At 46.5% G+C, this 21,971-nt stretch overlaps 1 protein-coding gene across 2 annotated transcripts in view; it reads right to left on the bottom strand.

The window, feature by feature from the left end:
• Positions 1-21,971, bottom strand: part of USP7 (ubiquitin specific peptidase 7) — a 62,231-nt gene that overhangs the window by 30,570 nt on the left and 9,690 nt on the right. For both annotated transcript variants that reach the window (XM_080829736.1, XM_080829737.1), the window contains exon 2: positions 936-1,040. In XM_080829736.1, coding sequence (XP_080685862.1) covers positions 936-1,040 — 105 coding nt within the window. The remainder of the gene's footprint in view (positions 1-935; positions 1,041-21,971) is intronic.

Below are 21,971 nucleotides of genomic sequence, written 5' to 3'. Positions count from 1 at the left end.
CCACGCCTCTTTACCTTCCTCAGATATTGCCTCAGCCAGCTGCCAGGGGGTAAACGGCACTGTGAGAGAACGCTCAACTACTTCTGCAGTTTCTCACGGAGGCTGAACTTTTGGCAGGAGGTCTGAACAGCAGTCCTTCTGGTGGTGCAGCCCGTGACTGACGGTTCCTTTCAACTGCCCCGTTACTCCCCTGGGAAGGACACAACCCTCATGAGGATGGATGGACATGCTTTTGACAGAACATGGTTTCATATTACACTGCAAGATTCCAGGGGCTGCATAAAGCGATTACTGGCTGCTACCGTTTTGTGACTTTGACCTTGCAATTAAGTGTACAGGTCACCTATCTGGTAAATTATAAAGAAGAAACAGCCTTGAAAGAAAGTGATTTGCTGGGCACAAAATGTCCATGCATATACCTATGCATACACTTTTTGCATAAAAGATACAGACCAAAAGTTAGTGTGGGAGAATGAAGCCCAAAGCTCGATTCAGACTTCACACCTAATGGGAGCAGGGAGGGATTATCAGCTACAGACAACTGATACACACTACAAAAAGAATGCAATGGAAAGCCAAGTTCCAATGTCTACAAGTGTCTTGCTGCAAACGAAAAGGAAAGGAGAGTAAGATACACTTGTTCTGAACACTAACAGTGGCTGGGAAATTGCAAACCTGAGTAAACCCCCGTCAATTACAAACTTCTGTACTTAAACCTTCTCACCTAGGCTGGGGAGAACCACCTTACCCTGAAATTTGCAGCTAATCTTGAAATTCAAAACCAAAACAGTCTCCTACATTTTCCTCAGATACAAACCTCCTGAAAACTAGCTACTCCTAGGGAACTCAGAAGTACTCAGGGAAGAAATCTACAGCACGTCTAGTTGTGTTTCTGATAGTTTTCTGCCCAGTGCAAGTAAACCGCATGTACTCACCGTCCTCCATATCTTCCTCTGTGTTGTTGTGCCCATCACTCATGGCTACATTCCCGTTGATAACAGGGTTTTGAGTAATTCTTGGTGGGTCATCTGTATCTCCAGCTTTAAAGAAAACAGAGAAATTCCATGGTTTTTACCTTCAGGTCTTGGATTAAATAAATAAAAGCATATTTGTACTTTTGATGATTTCCAGTCACTAATATCATCCAAATGTGCCATAACGAACACACTCTAACTCAAAAGGTATTTACTAATATGTTCACTAAATATGAACTTCCCTTGCTTTCAAAATGCTAAATGGGATGCAAACAATCACTATACCACATTTGCTCTATTTGCAGTAATATTTTGAAATGGCCTTCCTACTCATTAAAACTCAACCCCACGAGGTGCCAGGGTGGCTCAGTCGGTTAAGCGTCTGCCTTCAGCTCAGGTCATGAATCCAGAGACCCCGGATTCAAGCCTCAAACCCCACAGCGGGCTCCCTGCTCAATGGGGAGCCAGCTTCTCCCTCTCCCTCTGCTCCTCACCCCGCGCTTGCTCACTCTCAAATAAATCTTTAAAAAAACGAAAATAAAACTCAACCTGAGAGGAAATATCGTTAACTAAATATATACGTAGCAGTGTGTATTAGAACTTTCAATCACAAGTCAGCGCTTTAAAACATCACATTGTGAGACTCAGAGTGTCACCGGTCAATTACTGTGATAACTGAAGTATAAATCCATGCAAAAAACAAACTGGAGGTTGAGGGGAGGGGGCAGAGGGAGTGTGAAACGGGGTCCCTAGGACTGGCATTTATAAAGAGTTGGAAAGGATTGAGAAGCACATAAAAAGATGTGCCAAGACTTCTTTTTTGTTTAAAAAAAAAAAAAAAAGATGTTATTTATTTATTTGAGAGAGAGAGAGTACACGAGTGGGGTGGGAAGGGGAGAAGAGGAGAAACAGACTCCCTGGGCTCAGTCCCAGGACCGTGGGATCATGACCTAAGCCAAAGGTAGACGCTTAACCAACTGGAGCCACCCAGGCGCCCCTGTGCTATAGATTTCTAAATGCTTGCTGAAATGCGGCTTGACAAACATTTACATATAATCAAAGGCATGGATTCAAAACTGTGAAGCAATGAATGGCAAATACAAGGTAAACTGCCTAGGTGACTCAGTGGGTTGAAGCCTTCGGCCTTCGGCTTGGGTCGTGATCCCAGGGCCCTGGGATAGAGTCCTGCGTGGGGCTCTCTGCTCAGCGGGGCGGGTCTGCTTCCCTTCCTCTCTCTCTGCCTGCGCCTCTGCCTAATTGTGATTTCTGTCAAATAAATAAATAAAGTCTTAAAAAAAAAAAAAACTATCATCTCGCACTGATGCAAGTCCTTGACTTATAAGGAAAAAAAGGTTATGTCAGGACTTGGGATTTAAATAGCCTTCACTAGCCAAAAGGGTCCATGCTTCATATGTAAACCCTCCCCTGCTTCCAGATGTAAGAACAGCTCACTGCAACTAATGTGGCCCCTTTATGTTGCCTGTACACATGCTGACTGAAATCAACAGTCTTAGCTATGAACAGGAGATGTGGTTTTAAAAACAGCTACCTAAGTGTGTTCTAGGCCTGTGACATTTCAGAGCCTTTCCCCCCCATTCAGATCGGCAGGCGGTCTGATTCAGCACCACGGACAGCACCCTCCGTGGTCCCCTCTAGACAAACCCCCAATTACCAGATTACATCTTAAGTAATTCCTGAATATAAAACATGTTTTTTCCCTTAAGCATCTCAAAATACACCTTAGAAATCCCCGGAGGCCAATAAACAGGTATTGCCAAACTTATATCACTTCCAATTCTGATACTCTTGTCTTATTAACTATCAATATATGTATTTTAATAACTGTGTTAAAGTTATTTTAAAAAACAAACATATATACATTTTTGAACTGGTCCCTCAACCATCACACACACACACACACACACACACACACACACACACAAAGTGGAGTAGGGAGAAGAAATTATTTTTGCTGTTGTTTAATTAGCTCAAACTCTAAAACATGTGCTTAAAAAGCACCATTTTTAAAAAAGCATTTTGAAATGTACTTCATCCACATATATCCTCCTAAATAAACACCAAACCACCATTAATAATATTTAATGAGGGGGCACCTGGGTGGCTCAGTGGGTTAAAGCCTCGGCCTTCGGCTCAGGTCATGATCCCAGAGTGCTGGGATCTAACCCTGAATCAGGCTCTCTACTCAGCAGGGAGCCTGCTTCCCCCCCCACCCCCGCCTGCCTCTCTATCTACTTGTGATCTCTGTCTGTGAAATAAATAAATAAAATCTTTAAAAAAATATATTTTATGAGGAAAAACCCCTATGAAGGACTATGAAATAAATTATGGCACATTCCACCAACAGAATATTATGCAGCAGTGTTTTATAAAGCAGTGTTTCAATGTACCTATATGGAAAGTTCTCTAAGTTATAAGTTTAAAAAAAAAAAAAAGATACCAAGTAATAAATATCATCACATGTAACCTCTGTTATAAAAAAGACAGAGTGTGCTGGCATAAGAACAAATAAATTTCTCATTTCCCTTTACATGATAAACAAACACCGGAAGGACACATCAACTATTCAGAGGCTCTCCAGAAGCAGTAGTAGCTTGAGTCAGCACTATACACACTCTCACACCACACGAATGCACCATAAACCTTAAAATAATTTGCTTGATGTAGGCTTGGTATTTTAACTTAGTTCCTCAGTTCAAATCTGTCCCACTACAATTGCCTTAAAATATGGTTTTTCATGCATGATTCAAAAATAAAACACTCTGTATACAAAACAGCATCACACCTAAAACTAGGATGCTTTGTAGACGTAAGCCGTCTGAACTACAGTGGGTCATAGAATTCCCCAACTGATTCGTAATCCTGAAGATTCTGAGATCCAAGTGAATTCAGTTTATAGCTGAAACAAGGCTATCTTTAAGAGTCTTGGAGTACTTTTTCACCGGAAGTTATGGTAATAATAAAAGTCAAGATCAAGGTGGGGCGCCTGAGTGGCTCAGTCAGTTAAGCGCCCAACTCTTGATTTTGGCTCAGGTCCTGATCTCAGGGTCATGGGATCAAGCCTGGGTTCCACACTCAGCAGGGAGTCTGCTCTTTTTTTTTTTTTTTATTTTTTAAAAAGATTTTGAGTCTCTAAAATAAATTTTAAAAAAAATTAAGATCAATTCAAAAGATCTACAGATCAACATCCACAGCACTTTACAGTGTAGGGTGGGGGGGTGGAATGGGCCACAGTTTTTCAGAAGTAGGATTAACTAAATATAATGACTGACAAAAGTCTCATATTTTATAAATGAGGGATCCTACTCTAGTGTTAATTAAGACAGGATTTCTCTGCAGTTGGTCCCTAAAGGCAAAATAAATAGAGTTCTACATATGAACTGGGTTCTCCCGAGCAATACCCCAAACTTTTTACACATTCGTGCTGTGTTGATCGATTTGCTCTTTTCCATCCTCCTTAAGCATGGAGATGGTGGTCAGACCAGTGGCTATGAAATGACAAAACATCCCTCCTAGGTCCACCACGTACATGAGAAATCTGGCCACAGACAGGCCCCATGAAGCTCCCAACCAACTGCCATGGGGCCTTGGAAATAAAAGCTGGCAACTCAAGTCTAGCTCCTAAGGGACTGAATATCCAGTTAAAAAAAGCTCCTCATAAATGAGTTAGTTCAGCAAGAGGATTAAAAATTTAATTAAGACACAGTAAATCCCTGGACCTGAATTCAATGATGAAAGTACCCGAAGCCCACAAAACCTCCGTATTCAACTTCCAGAAACATCTTCAATGGTTAAGACTGCCTTCATTATCATCAAAGAAGTGCGAGATTGGTGTGTGTATATGAATATCACTATATATAAAGTGATCCTGTTCCTGAATTTTATGTCCCATCTGATTGGACCTTCCCCAGATGTGTGAACTCTCATTTGGCCATTTGTGAACCAGAGCGCTCATTTTCTGACGCACAATGGTCTCAAATAAGATTGGGGACATTCTTGGCAAGCACCAAGGACAATAGGGCATGCCTCAAACAAAAAAAAAAAACAAAATGTCCGAAATATGCCATATATTGGGGGAAGGGAGGGGAGTTATTCCAAAATGTATTTATGACAATCAAATACAATCAAAGATCATTTCCGTTACTTGTGACTAGTAAAGCTCTTGATGCCAAACCCTGTGATATGTATCAGAGGTCCAATTTTATATACATATACAAAAAGGACACAAAATGCCTTTTCTCAAGACTAGAAACACACAGAAGAGGCTAACGTGGCTGGTTACGGAGCCTACAGCTTTCCCTCCTCTTTCCTGAGGAGGCCATTCTTATATTCAGCTTCCCTTCCCACGGACTTCCATCTGTGATGTCATAACACAGGACTACTCAACAAAGAACACTGGCCGATTGCTATGGAAATGACGTGGCGCTAACAGTGCTGAATCCCACTCCTGGATGAAATAACAAAGCAGATTTTTCAATTTGCTGGCTTTGACATCTTCTGCCGCTTTACAAAGATTACTCACACCTTTCCCCAACAAGGCTGGAGTTGAGGGGACAAACCAACGCACAGGCTTCTAACTACGATGGCTGTCTACTGCCACCAGGTGCTGCCTAAGCCACAGAGACCCCAGCACACACCTCAGATCCAGCCTCCGCTCAGGCCCCGGTTCCTCCTCAAACCCTCCAACTAGGGATCCAACCCAATGAGCAAAACCACAGCTCAGTATAAGGCCAGAGCACACGGAGTGCCAACACAGCACACGCGGCCTGAACTCCCAACTCGACCAGTTCATCTGGAATTCCAAGGCAAAAGCCCTCTGGCCGCTGCTCAGTCCTCCTCCCCTTGTCTCCTCTCCTGGCACCCATTTTAAGGAACGTTACATCAAGTAGAAGTTCACACGGTAAATGAGAACACCAGTATCTCTACATACTGATTTCTTAATTAAGAACCCCAAATATACTTCAGTAGGATAGTTCAGAAATGTTAGTACTGGTTGTGGAAATCCATTAGTGCCTATGGACCCCCCACCTGAACCCCTCCACGCCCCAGGTCACCTTCTCGTCCAAGCTTGTGGTTGCCCGCCATGTCCGCATGGCTCTGCAGTGCTATCTGCCGGGGCTGGGGCGGGGGGGTTCTCTTGTCCACATCAGTGACTGCATAGAATCTCCAGGAGCTCTACCTCAGCATTCTCTTTTTTTTTTTTTTTAAAGCCCCCCCAACACACACATACAGAATTCTTGGGTTTGGGACAAGGAACATATTCAGGCAACCTCATCAATTTAGATAATCACTTCCAAAAGGCAAAGTGGTCCAGAAAGAGCATGTTAATGGGAGAAAAAGAAGTCAGGAGTTGGGTTACCAGTTCCTTAGCTGCTGATCTAAGTTGCTAACAGTGGAGACTAGTTGAGGGGATCACAGGCACACAGCACACGAACTACATCTCTCCTGCAAATCTAAAAATCATCTCAAATTAAAAGTTTAGTTGAAAAAAGAGAAAACAGAACACCCTTAAGCCTAAGAAGCAAGGAATGTAACTGATGTTAAACTTCCATAGGGAAAACTTCAGCATGAAGCAGGCACCAGAGCACGCCTGCAATTCTCAACACGATTCAAGGCAGAAAAGGGCAGCCTAAGAGCGAGCTTGGGTCTGTGCTGAAGCAGGAGCCGAAGAGCAAACGGGATGTGAAGTTCGCTTCAAGTGTTTCATGAGTTTAACTCCATTTACTGAGCCCCTACTCAGTGCTGGGCCCAGTGCAGACATTCAGGTGATGACCACAAGCTCCCTTTACCAATGGATCCAGCGGCTTACGGCTACAGCTGGATGTGAGGGGCACTGCCCCCAGGGGGGACCATTCTTCGTTTTTCCTCTAAAAGCCCAGCTCTGCCCACGTGGTCTGTCCTCCAGAAGGAGTGTTCACTCCTCAGATAAAGTACAAGTTAGATGGAGGCCCCAAATGAACCCAGAGGCACCAGTCAGGAAGAAATAAAGAAGGAAAAAGTCCTGAGTAAAGAGACACAGTGCCATTTTCTGTTGTTGATGATGATACAGATTTATTTATTTGAGAGAGAGAGCTCGCACGCGAGCGGGCACAGGAGAGGACCAGAGAGACTGCGAACATCAAGCAGACTCCCTGCTGAGTGCAGAGCCCAGTGCAGGCTCCACCTCACCACCCTGGTCATGACCTGAGCCTAAACCAAGAGCTGGACGCCAAACTGACTGAGCCACGCAGGTGCTGCAGCATGATGCTGCTTTGAAGGCTGAATTTCTTTATATGCTTTATTAAGTGCCTACTCCCAACAAAACCTATACTCCTGAAAATTTCTATTAGATCACCCTGATTTCATTCTTTATTAAACATACTGGTTTTTTTTAATTAAACATACTGTTAAGATAAGCGTAGCTTCACAATTATTATAGAAGTAATAGAGCTCCACTTCCCTTCACCCAGATCCTCCAGCACTACTTTGCAAAATCATAGTATAATGCATAACCAGGACACCAACAGTGACACAACACACTAATCCTATTCATGTTCACTTGCACTCTTAAGACACACGTGGGTGGGTGTGTCCACCCAGGAAAGACACTAAACAGTTCCAACACGAGGACCCTTGGGCTGCCCTTTCATAGTCACCCCTACACCCCTTCCCTAACTCCTGGAAACGACACACCTTCTCCATTCCCATAATTTTTCATTTCAAGAATGTTATATAAATGAACAAGGTATATAACCATTTGGAATGCCTTCTGTCACTGAGCACAGTAACTCCCCTGAGACCCAGGTCAACAACAGATTTCTTTGTATTGCAGAGTAGGATTCCACGGCAGGGACAGGACACGCCATCTGACCTGCAAACATCTGAGTTGTTTCCAATTTGAGGCTATTACAAAGTAAAGGGGCTATAAACATTTTTGTGCAAGTCTTGGTTCTGTATTTATCTCTACTATGGATTTGAAAGAATGAAACCTCACAGGAGCAAGGCGAGCAGTAGAGAGATGAATAAGGGGTGATGATTCCTCCGTTCCCAATCCTAACACGAAGGAACCCACTGTCTCATGCGCACCCTTCCGGGCATCCTCACTGCTCCTATATACACAGCATATGCAACAATGTACACGCGTCTTCTCCTGAACAAAAAATGGTATTCACACTACACGAATAAACTAGAGCTACCCCAAGTCGGTATACAATAATATGCATAAAAATTTACTTCTGAATAGCGCCGTAACAGGCCATGATTTACTCAACCATTCCCCAACCACGACTGCCTACAATTACCTATTTTTGTTTCCTGCCACTTGAATGATGTGACCGTCGGTATTATGATTTTTGTCCTCCTGCGTTTTATCATCCGGTCATCCTTCCCAAACGCACTGGACCCCTCCCCTCAAGCAGTTAGCCAAACTCTTCCCCATGCTCTGCCCCCTTAGAGCAGAGCATCTAAGACCACGAGTCTGCCAAATGACACCAAGCGATCCATCAGATGACCTAAGTCCTGTACACCATCCAGCACCGTTCAGGAGAGCTCTTTCAACACCCAGACACAGCTCCTTCCCTCTTCCTTTGCAGAATTCAAATACAAGTCATGTGCTGATGTTCTGGTCCACAGAATAAATGCTAACACGCAAGCCCTAGCTCTAAGCTCACTGAGAGGAGCAAAGTGACAGCTGAGAAGCCGACAGTGAGAGGCAGAGTGCAGCCGTTGGGCCTAGCTATAAAGGGAGGCAGTCCAAGAGACAGAGCAGGCGACTTATGCGTGGGACCCAGCAAGCGGCAGCAGGGAGGCAGCCCTGATGAGGCCCCGGCAGGGGAGGGAGAGGGCATCCCCCAAACCAGGGTCTCGCCGGTGGTAAGATGGCACACTCCCTAAGAAAGCGGAACCTCTGAGATACAAGAAGCGCTCCTGGCGAACGAGAATAAGTGGGCGCCGGGGGGCCGGGGGGGAGTCGACCCCAGGCCCCCTAGGGGATTCTTCCAAGGTAACACATGGCCTCAGGCAAAACCACGGACCACCTCCAGACCTTGGACAGTACCTGGGAGTCACAAAGAGGTGACGGTCTCCCAAGGAGACAATAAAGTAAGGATGGTGGGTCCCAATAACTCTGCTCACAGCCCCGCCGCAACTGGCCTTCTCTTCCAGGACTCCATGGCTCCTGAAGGTAACCACCCGTCCCAGCCACTGGGTTGCAAGAAGCGGGTGCTGACCAGGAACACAGCCTATTTGCCACACCTGCCTCCCCAGTCACAAAGACCACACATGCCTGGGCGCCATGAGGAAACATGTTTCCCTGACTGCTCTCTATGCCTTGCAAGGAAAGTGGAGCCTCTCAGAAGCAGTTTCCAAATACAGTCCTTCGGGCTTCAAAAAGATCCTTTCTAATCCATTCCCATTACATGACCAAGGATTCAACCTACCTCCCTAAAACACGGGCATGCCCTGTGTGCCAGCAATTACAGTAACTACCAACTAAGACAATATTCTAATTATTTCCTTGCTGCACGCACTGCCTTTTCCAGGCAGAAATAATTTGAGGCAAAGGCTTGCATTTCGAGTGGGGCTGGGCAGAGCCAGCTCCCTTCTCCGTATTTTAGTCAACCTACTTATCAAACGTCTCCTATGTGCCCAGAGCTGGGCTGGGCTCTGGGGTTCAGGAGGAACAGAGAGATAAGCCCCCTGGTGTCCTGGTGCTCGCTTTCTTGGGGGAGGAGACAAGAGGGGATAATTGCAACAGAGGGGAAAACACAGTACGGTCACGGTCACGGAGCCACAGGAGCACTAGCCTTGAAGCAAGAGAGGACATCTGGGTGGAGACCACCGAATGAAAAGAAGCCAGGCTGGCAGAGACCCTGGAGAAGCACACTCTGGATAGAGCCAACGGGGACAAGGGCACTGGGCGAAGGAAAAGGTGGGAGACGAGGTCCAGACAGAAGGTAGGCAGGGCCAAGGCCATGGAGGGCCCTGAAGACTACGATAAGGACTCTGAATTTTTTAAATGTTCCCGCTCTCTCAGCAAGCCGCCCATGACCTTCAGGGCACTGCGACAAAAGACGCAACCTTCTGCTGCACAACCTGAGATGGTCCCAGTGCTCAAACCTGGGCTGCCACCCCCAAGCACCCACCTGGTCGAGCCTGTCCTGACCAACACAGGCAGGAACTCCTCTGGCCATTCCAGAGAATGTGGATGAGGTGGCTTGGTTTTATTATTGTTTACTACTATCTGGCTCCTCAAGACTGGGCGGCCAGATTGGCAGTATTGTAAACAACGAAACCACGGCTTAACACCGCTACTCTCAAGTGCTCTGGTTTTATGACTTGTATGATTTTATATACAATTTGGCCAAATGCAACCCCCATGAGGGTGGCTGGGAGCCCACTTCCAGGAGGCAGTCCTGTCCTACTAACCAGGGACCTCCTTGGTCCTCCGCCTCTGATGGGCCACTGCAGGGCCCAAAGGCAGTGCCCACACAGCTTCTCTAAGTCATGGGGCCTGACAGTTCAAAGCAGACCCACTGTGTTGAGACCTGACAGTTAGCTCTACACTCTGAAATAATCCAGATTTAAATTAGGTATATAAAAATAAAATCCCCAAAGACAGTCACATATGAATTTGTGCTCCTTAAATGAAAACATTTGTTTGGGGCCTCCAGTTTGGCTTGATTATGCAAAAATCATCGGTTCCCAAGAGGATCGCCCTGCCAGTCACATCACACACTCTGGTGACTGGTGTGAATGCCGGCGGGCACCAAGAGGGGCTACCATCTGCACGACTGAAGAGCCCGTAATTATGTCCGCGTCGCTGGTGCACACATACCATCTTGTTCCACAGAAAAAGAGAAACGGCATGATCTGCTAGCTTGTATAGAAGAAACCACTTGTGGGAAAGAAAAGGAAGTCCCAGCATCCCCAGCAGAGACCGAGCTTCAGGGAAGCCACAAGACTAAGGTAGGAAGTACTTGCATCACACCATGGCCAAAGGATTAATATCCAGAATACACACAGTTCCTAAAACTCAACAAACAGCCCAACTACGACAAACGAGAAATTCATAAAAAATACAAACACCTAATACGTATGCTCAACTTCCCTAACCAAGGTGATACCACTTTTTATCTACAAATTAACAGAGAAAAATACTGGAAATGCCCACTGATGCGGAGGGTCTCACAAAATCAGTGGTGTCAAATGGCTGTCAACTATTCAACCCAAAGCCAAATACCCTTTTACTCGAATGTCATTCCTAGGAATCTATTCTAAAGAAAACCAGCATTCATCCCCAAAGACCTACACTAAGCATACCATTTCCATTTTCTTTGTTAAGATTTTATTCATTCATTTGACACAGAGAGAGAGAGCACAAGCAGAGGGAGAGGGAGAAGCTGACTCCTCGCAGAGCAGGGAGCCCAATGTGGGGGGCTTGATCCCAGGACCCGGGGATCATGACAGCCAAAGGCAGACGCTTAATAGACTGAACCACTCAGGCACCCCTGAAGCATCATTTTTTAGAGAAAAGTTAAAAACATAAATGCCCATTTATAGGCATATTAAGGATTACACACAGTACAAAGTGTCCAGAACAGGCAAATCTATAGGACGCTGATTAGCGGTCGCCTAGCGGGGGGGTGCGGAAGGCAGGAGGGGTCCTGACTAGGGACTGCAAGTGTTTCTCTTTGGCCTAAGAATCTTGCAAAACTGTGGTGACAGCTGCACAACTAGTAAATATCCAAAAAGTCACTGCACTGTACCTGAAATGAGTGAAGTACAAGGTGAATTAGACGTTAACGAAGCTATATTTAACAAGATGGAGACGGGGCAGCGGGTGGCTGTCCGCTGGGCACCTGCCTTCAGCTCAGGGCATGATCCCTGAGCCCTGCTCAGCGGGGAGTCTGTTTCTCCCTCTGCCTCCCACCCCGGCTCATGCCCACTCTCTAATAAATAAACACTTAGACACGCAAAAATACTGGAGAGACAGAACGGAACAGAAACGGGCCACTCTGCACGGGGACAGAGCTCCACAGTCCCAACTACTCCCGAGGGCTCCGGCGTACTGAGTGACGTGCACACCGGACAACAGAGTCAGCGCAGCTGGAACACACTTGCTCCACTTTCTGCAGTTTTTCTCTAAAAAGAGTATTAAACATTTTGGTATTCTGAAACTTCAATTATCTAACAGAATTTACTTACGTGTGGAAATCCACTCGCACTCAGGCAGTCTCACAGAAAGCGAACCATGGGAAGGGAGAATGCCCACCCAGAGAGGGGTCAGCGACGAAGACCACCATACGTTAGGTGCACAACGCTCTTCCTTCTGAGGAACGGAGTCTTTCTTCCCTGCCTTCTTGCTTCCATATTGTTTGTCTGAACGGTTCAGAGAATATGTACAACCTTATAACAGAGTTAACACACACACAGAGCAAAGCAACCTGGGGTATAAAAGGTACAAACCAAGTCCTGCCTAAGGCATGACACCAGACCGAGAGTGCGGAGGAGACGCACCAGCAGCACACCTGGAACTGGAAGAGAGTGGGAGTCCTAGAACAGTCCCGGAGCACCGAGACTGCCTCAACTACGTGTGGCCTGGAAAGTCTGTTTACACCTTGGAAAACGGCAGCATCTTCTTAAATGTCCAGATTTTTCTTAAGAACTAGTTTTTTTAAAAAAGGAATCTAGGGACTGGGGATGAGGTCAAACGCAGAGGAGAGATTTTAAGCAAACTCTTGATTGTCCTAATTAAAAACTTTTTAAAAAAGTAGCCAAAAAGAGCCATTTCAAATAGGTTCCTCTATTTGAATAAAACCACAAACAGCAACCTGGAAGGGCACCTGGCTGGCTCAGTCAGCAGGGCAAGGGGCTCTTGATCTTGGTCAGGGTCAAGAGTTAGAGCCCCACGTTGGGCACAGAACAAACTTTTAAAAATGAACAAAAAAATAAGCAGCAACCTAGGACAGAACACTAAGTTGTTTCTGGTTTCTTCACGCACTGGTGCAGGGTGACTACCAGTTACCACACCACCTCCTCAACCTCCTTTTTAGGGGACCCACAGGGCTATGAAGAAACAGTCACAATCAATACCTTTTAAACCACTAGTGGCCACAGAAATTATTTAAAAGTTCCTAGGAGAAAGACTAGCTTCCCAGAGAACAGCAAAGAAAATCTGGTTTTGTTTAAAATACAAAAACAAAAAATGATGGGGAGGAGACACTTCCACCGACAAACCAGCGGAGACCTCGACCATCTGCTGTGCGCAAGCAACGTCTCCTGTGAGAACTGGACATTCAAGATGGAAGGGTCAGCAGAACAGAAGACACCATGTTCGTGGACTGAAAGACTCCTTCCTAGTCAAGATACCAGCTCTACAAATTCACCTTTATGTTTGAACACAATTCCAATCAGACTCCTGAAGTTTGTTTTTTTTTAAAGATTTCATTTGTTTGACAGAGAGATCACAAGTAGGCAGAGAGGCAGGCAGAGAGAGAGAGAAGCAGGCTCCCCGCCAAGCAGAGAGCCCGATGCGGGGCTCGATCCCAGGACCCTGAGATCACGACCCGAGCCAAAGCCAGAGGCCCAACCCACTGAGTCACCCATGCGCCTCGAAGATTTTTTTTATACTTACAGCTGATTCTAAGTTTTTATGGAAAAATGAACAGAATATAGCAAATAAAGCCATTTTGGAGAGAACACGGTCTGAGGAATTACACCACCTGATTAAACTCACTCTAAAGCTTCAGTAATCAAGATGGCAACCAGAGTAATGACAGGGCGTGTTGTCTCAGCAAAGGGATGAGCACGCGAAGGGCACAGGAGAGCCCAGTAACAGACCTACGCAAATGTTACTGCTCTTGACAAAGGAGGAAGCCATTCCACGGAAAAGGGATGGTCGTTGCCACCTACGGTCAAGGAACAACTGGACATCCACAAGCCACACAAAACCTCAACCCCATAACTTACACAAAAATTAACTCATAATGGATCTCAGATACGAATATAAGATTTAACACTGTAAGAGTTTAAGAAGAAAACACGTGTGGTGGGGCGAAGAATCCACACAAGAACACTTTGACAAACTAGACTTCGCTTTTCAAACTGAACACTTCTGCTCCAGAAGGACACCGTTATGAGAAAGTACAAGCTACAGATTAGGAGAAAATGCATGCGCGTCACCTCCCTGACAAAGGACGTGCATCCACAACAGGTAAAGAGCTCTGCGCTTGACAGCAATAAAACAACCCAACACTCGGACAGACACTTCAAGCACAACACAGGGACAGCAAATGAACACCAGCAGAGTTGCCTGCCCGGCATCTGTGAGGTGTGAGCAGATCAGAACCACAGTAAGATACGACTGCCCACCTGAAAGGGTGCCTAAACCTCAGAGTACTGACAAGACCAAGCACTGACAAGGGTGCGGATCAACTGGCTCTCCCAGGCACGGATAAGGGACGCACGATGGCACAGCCGCCCGGGGAGGCGTCTGGCGGTTTCTTATAAGGTCAACCGTACTGTGCCACATGATCTACCACTTCTGCACCTTACTCCAGAGAAAGGAAAACTCGCGTCCGCATAAAAGCTGCCACAAAGGGGCGCCTGGGTGGCTCGGTGGGCTAAAGCCTGTGCCTTCAGCTCAGGTCATGATCCCAGGATCCTGGGATCGAGCCCCACATCATCGGGCTCTCTGCTCCGTGGAGAGCCTGCTTTCTCCTCTCTCTTTGCCTCTCTGCCTACTTGTGATCTCTCTCTGCCAAATAAATAAATAAAATCTTTAAAAAAAAAAAAAAAAAGCTGCCACAAAGATTTCGAGTGGCTTCACTCCTAGTGGCCCAGCTCTGCAGGCCAGCCAGATGTCCTTCAGCGGCAGCAGGGAACGCACGTACCCGGGAGAATGGCTCAGCCACAGACGGGAATGGACCATTCAAACACCTACCTCGGACACTACTCTGAAGATAGCAGCCAATATGAAAGGTTACACGCTTTACGATTCCATTTACATGACATCTGCAAAAACAGTGCGGGACTGAGGACACATTCGTGATTGCCAGGGGTCTGCAGTAGGGGAAGGCGTGACTACACAGAAAAAGCCCAAGGAGGTTTCGGGCCGAGGGAACTACTCTGTATCCTGACTGTGGCAGTGGTCGCACGAAGCTGTACGGGTGTTAAATTCACAGAACCCCCCCACCCCTGCCAAAGTCAGTTTTACTTTATAGTAATTTAAAAAAACAAAAGGGGGGTGCCTGGGTGGCTCAGGGGTTAAAGCCTCTGCCTTTGGCTCAGGTCATGATCCCAGGGTCTTGGGATAGAGATCCACATCGGACTCTCTGCTCAGCGCGGAGCCTGCTTCCCCCACCTCACCCCCTGCCTGCTTCTCTGCCTACTTGTGATCTCTGCCAAATAAATAAAAACAAAATCTCAAAAAAAGGTGGGGGGGGTCACCTGTGGGGCAGAAAGAATAATTTACTATTTTTTTTTAAGATTTTTATTTATTTGACAGAGAGACATAACAAGCAGGCAGAGCAGAAGGCAGAGAAAGAGAGGGAAGCAGGCTCCCCGGTGAGCAGAGAGCCTAACGCAGGGCTCGATCCCTGAGATCATGACCTGAGCAGAAGGCAGAGGCTTAACCCACTGAGCCACCCAGGCTCCCCTACTGACTCTCTAAACACACATCCCCTTGATACAAAAGTTTCAGATCTTAACTACTTGGGAAAAGAGAACTAAAGGATTCTATACAAAAAAATGTACGGTCTGACTCTTCCTTGCCCCCAAGATCTTCATATGGTCTTGTACAAAGCAGTACACAAATGTCTGCATCAAAATTTGCTTTTTTAGGGGAGAGGGAGCCGCAAATGTCAAGGAGCTAGGGAAGGGAGACAGGAACAGAACTGAAAGCACGTACGTACTGAAACCCTCGTCTAAGAACACATGCGTACCACGTGCCAATACACTGAAGTACGTAAACTAGGTGTGCTGGTTAACAAATCATGTTTAAATCCAGAAAAATTTCCCAATGATTTCCAACTGTTCCACTCACACAAACTACTGGAAAACAGAGAAAACGGGGGGAGGGTAGATACAAATAAAATAAATATTACCAAGAGGAATGGTAGCTGTTATGAAGGGTTAAGGAAGGAAAATAATCAGAATCACCAGTTATTTTTGGCTCAAGTGCTGTCTCCGTGGATTCTTGTGCAGTCTGTTACTCATCTTAAAAGAATCATCTTCTATACACCCTGACATGGGGGTGTCCACACCCCAGTCCCTGGCACCTCCCCACCACAGGGGGCCAGCCAACAGCGCCTGCTCCCTCCCCGCGGCAGCACCCAGAGCAGCTGGGACAGGGGACAGCTACTATGCTGCCCTGATTACCACCCAACCACACCTTCCCCCGTGCTGTCAGTTAGTATCAAGACTTTTCACACAGAACCCAAGTCAGAGGTCTCTCTGTCCCAAATGAGCTTTCTAGAACTGTTAACCACAACCTTGTTCCCAATTAAGTAACAGCACAAGGCTGCCACTGCACATAAACGTGACTTAGGGACTTACACTGGTTTTTTACAATGTAACTATACTATGCAATATGTCCACATTCAGAAGATCTGGATAACTCAGTGACTCGCACTTTTCCAAATCACCAATGACTGGTACAGAAAAGGTCGATTCAAAGTACAAGACGGGCACCTGGGTGGCTCAGTCCACGAAGGGTCTGACTCTTGATTCCACCTGAGGCCGTCCTCAGCTGAAGGTCCCCGGTTCCATGCCCAGCACAGGGCTGCTTCTCCCTCTCTCTCTGCTCTTCCCCAGCTCGTGCTTTCTCTCTCTCAAATAAATATCTTTTTTTAAAAAGACCAATGAATTTCAATGTAATAGAAAAGTTAATTCAAAGGGTTTCAAACTGGCACATTGCAATTAACCTTAAGGAGCTACCGAAGTAGGTATAGTATCAAAAAACTGTCACAATTATCTGAAAAGGCTATTATACTACTGTTCCCTTTATGAACTAGATGCCTCTGTGAGACTGGGTTTTCTATTTCTACTAAAATACACTGTAACTGACAGAAAGCAGAGACAGAGAGAAAGCAGAATCCAGCTGTCTTCTGTTAGGCCAGACAATAAAGAAATTTGTAAAAAATGTAAAAATAACGCCATTCCCCATTAAATTTTTTTGTTTTGGAAAATACTTATTTCCTATAAGACATATGTTATTTGTGTTTATCATTCCTAAATAAGTAAGACTCATCCTAGTTTTAGCTTTTAAGGTGGCAATTAATGACAAATTTAATCCAGCCTCCTAATAGCTCTTTGGCATTCTCATCAATTTTAAAACTGTAACAGGATCCTGACAGCAAAAAGTTTGATAGGCCAAAGACCACACCAAATGGCAGATCTATGGTGTGCCAGGTTAGCTAAACCGGAATTACAAGCCCTACTTTGCAGAGTTCCCACCTGGGACCCACTATGCCCCAACTTGACAGGCCGGAGCAAGAAGCCCATGTTCCTTTATGCCGGGGGGTTTCTCTGCCTTCTGGGCCATTAGGGCACCTGGAAGTCATGAGAGGCTCACAAGGATATGGTTCCAGCTCAGCCTCCCCTACCCTGCTTCCCACTCATCTTCCCTTGCGGACTACACGCCTGATGGACTCCAGCACCAGATCCATTAGCAACAGACTGGCAGCAGCTCCCACAGCTACGCATGGTAAAATCCAGTAAATCCAGGGCGCCTGGGTGGCTCAGTCAGTTAAGCACCTGCCTTCGGCTCAGGTCATGATCTCAGGATGGAGCCCTGCATCGTGCTCCCCGCACACTGAGGAGTCTGCTTCTCCCTCCCTCTATACTGCTCCCCCACTGCTTGTGCTCTCTCACTCTTGATCTAAAACAAAAAAATTCAATCTTTTTAAAAAAAATCTGGGGCGCAAGGGTGGCTCGGTGGGTTAAGCCTCTGCCTTCGGCTTAGGTCATGATCCCAGGGTCCTGGGATCGAGCCCCCACATTGGGCTTTCTGCTCGGCAGGGAGCCTGCTTCCACCACCCCCCCCATATGCCTCTCTGCCTACTTGTGATCTCTGTCTGTCAAATAAATAAATAAAACCTTAAAAAAAAAATCTACTGCCACTCTGCAGCTCTGCTCGAACCCTCAAATGACACGGATATCCCCATCGTGCACCACCCAGTTAATTCAATTTAGTAGTGAAGCGCATGCATAACCACAAAAAGTTTCAAGTCCCTTTATTTTTTTAAGACTTTATTTATTTATCTGCCAGAGAGAGAGCACAATCAGGGGGAGCAGCAGGCAAAGGGAGAAGCAGGCTCCCTGCTGAGCAAGGAGCCCTGATGCAGGGCTCAGTCCCAGGTCGGGGGATCATGACCTGAGCCGAAGGCAGATGCTTAACTGACTGAGCCACCCAGGCGTTCCCCAAGTCCATTTAAAACATTCTGAATAAAACCTATTGCAAACGGCAGAACCACGAGCGCCCAAGCATCTTCCTGACCCAGCATGAACCACAGCCGAGGTTCTACGCGACGGAGCACGGATCCAACTACAACGTGGAGAAACCTGGGGTGGGACTCTCAGTGCAAGAAGCTGGACACAAGAGACCACATACTGTAGGATTCCATTTATATGAAATGTCCAGAAGTGGCAAATCTGAAGACAGAAGAGACTGGTTGTTGCCGAGGCTGCAGGGAGAAGGGGAGTGTCCCAAAACAATAGAGACAGGATTTCATCTGGGAGCGATGGAAATGTTCAAAATCTGACTGCTGAGGGCTGCACAACTACAAACATATTCGAACCCACTGAGCAGCATGCTTTTGATGGGGAGACGGTAATGTATGTGGATTATGTCTCAACAGAAGTTGCTATTTTAAAAATCATGGTGACTAACACATTTTATTAAAAGGACTTATTACAGAAGGGCAGGTGCAAATCTAACAATTTATAACTGTTACCAAAGCAGGTAAAATGAAGAGTTAGCATTAAACATTGTGGCATGTTCCCATCTGATTGAAACTAAAATACAAAAACGCAGTGCACCCGGACTGGCACAGAAAATGACCCAGGCTCTCCGCTGGTCCTCTGACCTCAAAGTCTGATGGGGAGTAAAGCAAAGAAACAGCACACACAATGTTTAAACACACACACACGACCAAGAACATGTCCAGGAAATACAAAGGTGCTTCTCTTCATCTACCAGAAGCCTTGCCTCTGGCTCTCACCTCCAGTTCCCTGGAATTCACACGCTCGGCATCCAGGCATCTGTCCCTCATAGCCCACTCCCCAGCACCACCCCAGGCCTGGTGGCTTCCCCAGAGCCGATGCAGTCTTCCTCTCCACTCCCAGAACGCCGCCTCCTCACCTCCGGGGCACTCTCTTTCTACCCTGCAGTAATTACATGCTCACAGGACCTGTCTGTGGTCCACGGACCCTCCTGAAGTGAAGACATCTTATTACTCCTGCGTCTCTGCAGAAACCCCCCCCACCAACCCCAGCCCCGCTCAGTGTCTGAGGAGGTGACAGTGAGATTACCAGCAAATCTGCGCTTTGCTGAGCTGGTTTGGGGCAACTTCTTCCTCAGTGATTACAGAAGACAACAGCTGGTTTTCCACCATGCTAGCCCGTTCTATTCAAGGCAGCGCGCGCTACAGGCAGAGCTAAAATCCAGCTCACAGGGAGCATCCCTGCCCCTGCGAATGTTCTGTGCTCTTAGAGATCTTCCACGGCTGTGCCATCCAATACCAAAGCCATGACCCCCGCGTGGCAGCCAAGGAGCCTCTGAAAGACAGCTAGACTCAGAAACTGAATATATAATTGTACTTAATCTGAATTAGCTTAAACCTACTCAGCCATGAGTAGCTGCAACACTGGACGGTCTAAGTCTAGAAACTGCCCCATCTCTCAGAGCCTTGGTCTCTTCATCTGCTGAGCAGGAGGCTTGACACTTTCTGCTCAAAAGCAAAATTCCATGACCAAGCGCCTTCTGATAAAATACCCAAAATAAACACTGAATTTTAAGAAAAATATAAAGGCCTTAAAAAAATGAAAGGACTTCATTCATCAAAATAGAAATTAGATTGTAAATAACAGCCTCTGATTTCCAAGGAAATACTGGTCCTAAAACATTGGGATTTACAATAGTAGTTCTCCCTCTCCCCATGTACCTCCAAAGTAATTCATAACCAACTCTAAATCGTCCTCAAGACTTAGGAGTGTGGCAGCGACCATGCTTTCCACATAACCCCGTGATACTGGGACTGAGTTCCCCATCAAGATGACCACCAGCACCCACCCACAGTGGGTGAGCACACAGACTTGTGGGACTGGCATCGGGTAACATGACGCTCATCTCAGAGATCATGTGCGTACACACATCCCCAACTAGGACACCCATGAGCCACCTCCCTTATCTGCACCTTCTCTAGACACTCCCAAGTCAACCAGCTTGAAGGCCTCAATATTGCCAGTGTGCTGCTCAATGTGGTAGCAGCTGCCTGGGCATTACTGCATGTTACCCATCGTTCCGGACATCTTCACTCCTGGCCACATCCCCCGAGGCCAAAACTTGTGTCCCCTATCTTCCTCTTTTTTCCCTGAGAAACTCAAGCACAAACCATGACCAGTAAATATCCTGATTCTATTACCTGTAGCATGAGGGAAGTCATCCATCATGACGTCCAAAAAGGCACACTTTTAGAGGGAATTACAGAAATGAAAGATCCTGTTCTCACACAGCGCAAGGTCTTGTGTTGTGCTGTGTGGGCAGAGGGGACGTTCAGGAAAACTAAGACCAAAAGGCCAAACTGACTTGAGCTTTCTTCAATCGGTTACTCAACAGGCAAAGACTAGCTAGCACTCAACCACGTAAGGGTTCCTTTATTTAAAACTGCTCTGTTGGGGCGCCTGGGTGGCTCAGTGGGTTAAAGCCTCTGCCTTCGGCTCAGGTCATGATCCCAGGGTCCTGGGATCGAGCCCCGCATCGGGCTCTCTGCTCGGCAGGGAGCCTGCCTCCCCCCCTTCTCTCTGCCTACTTGTGGTCTCTATCATAAATAAATAAAATCTTAAAAAATAAATAAATAAATAAAACTGCTCTGCTACAGTTTTTGACTGCTACAATCACTTTTCAAAGCAAACATGCTTCCCAAAGTAGCCTACACAAACAAACACACACACACACACCCCTATATACATATACACACACTTAAACATTTTTTAATTCCCTGTCACGGAAAGAGGCCCGAAAGGAAAATATTCAAAATGTGCCATAAAAGCAATGCCACAAAGCTAGCTGGCAGCTAGTGAGGCAAGGAGAGTGGCCACCCAGGTCACCCCGCTTCTTCCAGCCCCTGCTTCCTTAAGGAATCCGGGGCTCTGGTACCCAGGTCCGCAGAATCAGGGACTCTGAAATGCAGGACGTTTGCGCCCCGAGCCGCCGCTAAGCCTTCTCAATTTTTCATCACTCCACATACCCAGAGTTCTGAATGGTTTGCTTTGGGGATGATTTCGTTTCAGCTCAGGATCTTATTATAACCTGTTACTGAACACCTGATACAGTTACTTCCATTCTCTAAGGGGGGAGGCATCTGTCTACCTTTAAAGACACACCATTTTGCTCTGATCTTCTTATGCCACCATATTCCTCTTGCTGAAGCGTACATGCGGCCCCAGCCTACTCTGGCAGTGAGCTACTTTCTATATTCAAAGCATGTGGTGAACCACACAAAAACGATCCACTCGGAAGCCCAACTGCAGCATAGCACTTTGGGGTGGTGAGGTAAGAGACGTGGGAGAAGGCAGCACAGGGGTGTCACTAAAAACCAGTAACCACAACTTCTATGACCAATGGGGCCTACTGGGTATGACGACTTGTAAATGGCCGTGAAGCCAGACTGCACGGGTTCAAATCCTACCATGGACCCCGAGGATGACACAGTGCCTGGTCTCGCTCTGCTGTGAACCAGAGATGTCGACGCGTCTATCTGAGAGCTGTAGTAAGAAGCG

The sequence above is a fragment of the Martes martes genome (assembly GCF_963455335.1).
Source record: "Martes martes genome assembly, chromosome: 18".
NCBI classification, from domain to species: domain Eukaryota; kingdom Metazoa; phylum Chordata; class Mammalia; order Carnivora; family Mustelidae; genus Martes; species Martes martes.
Note: the sequence above shows the minus strand (reverse complement) of the source record. Positions and strands in the feature narration are given on the sequence as shown.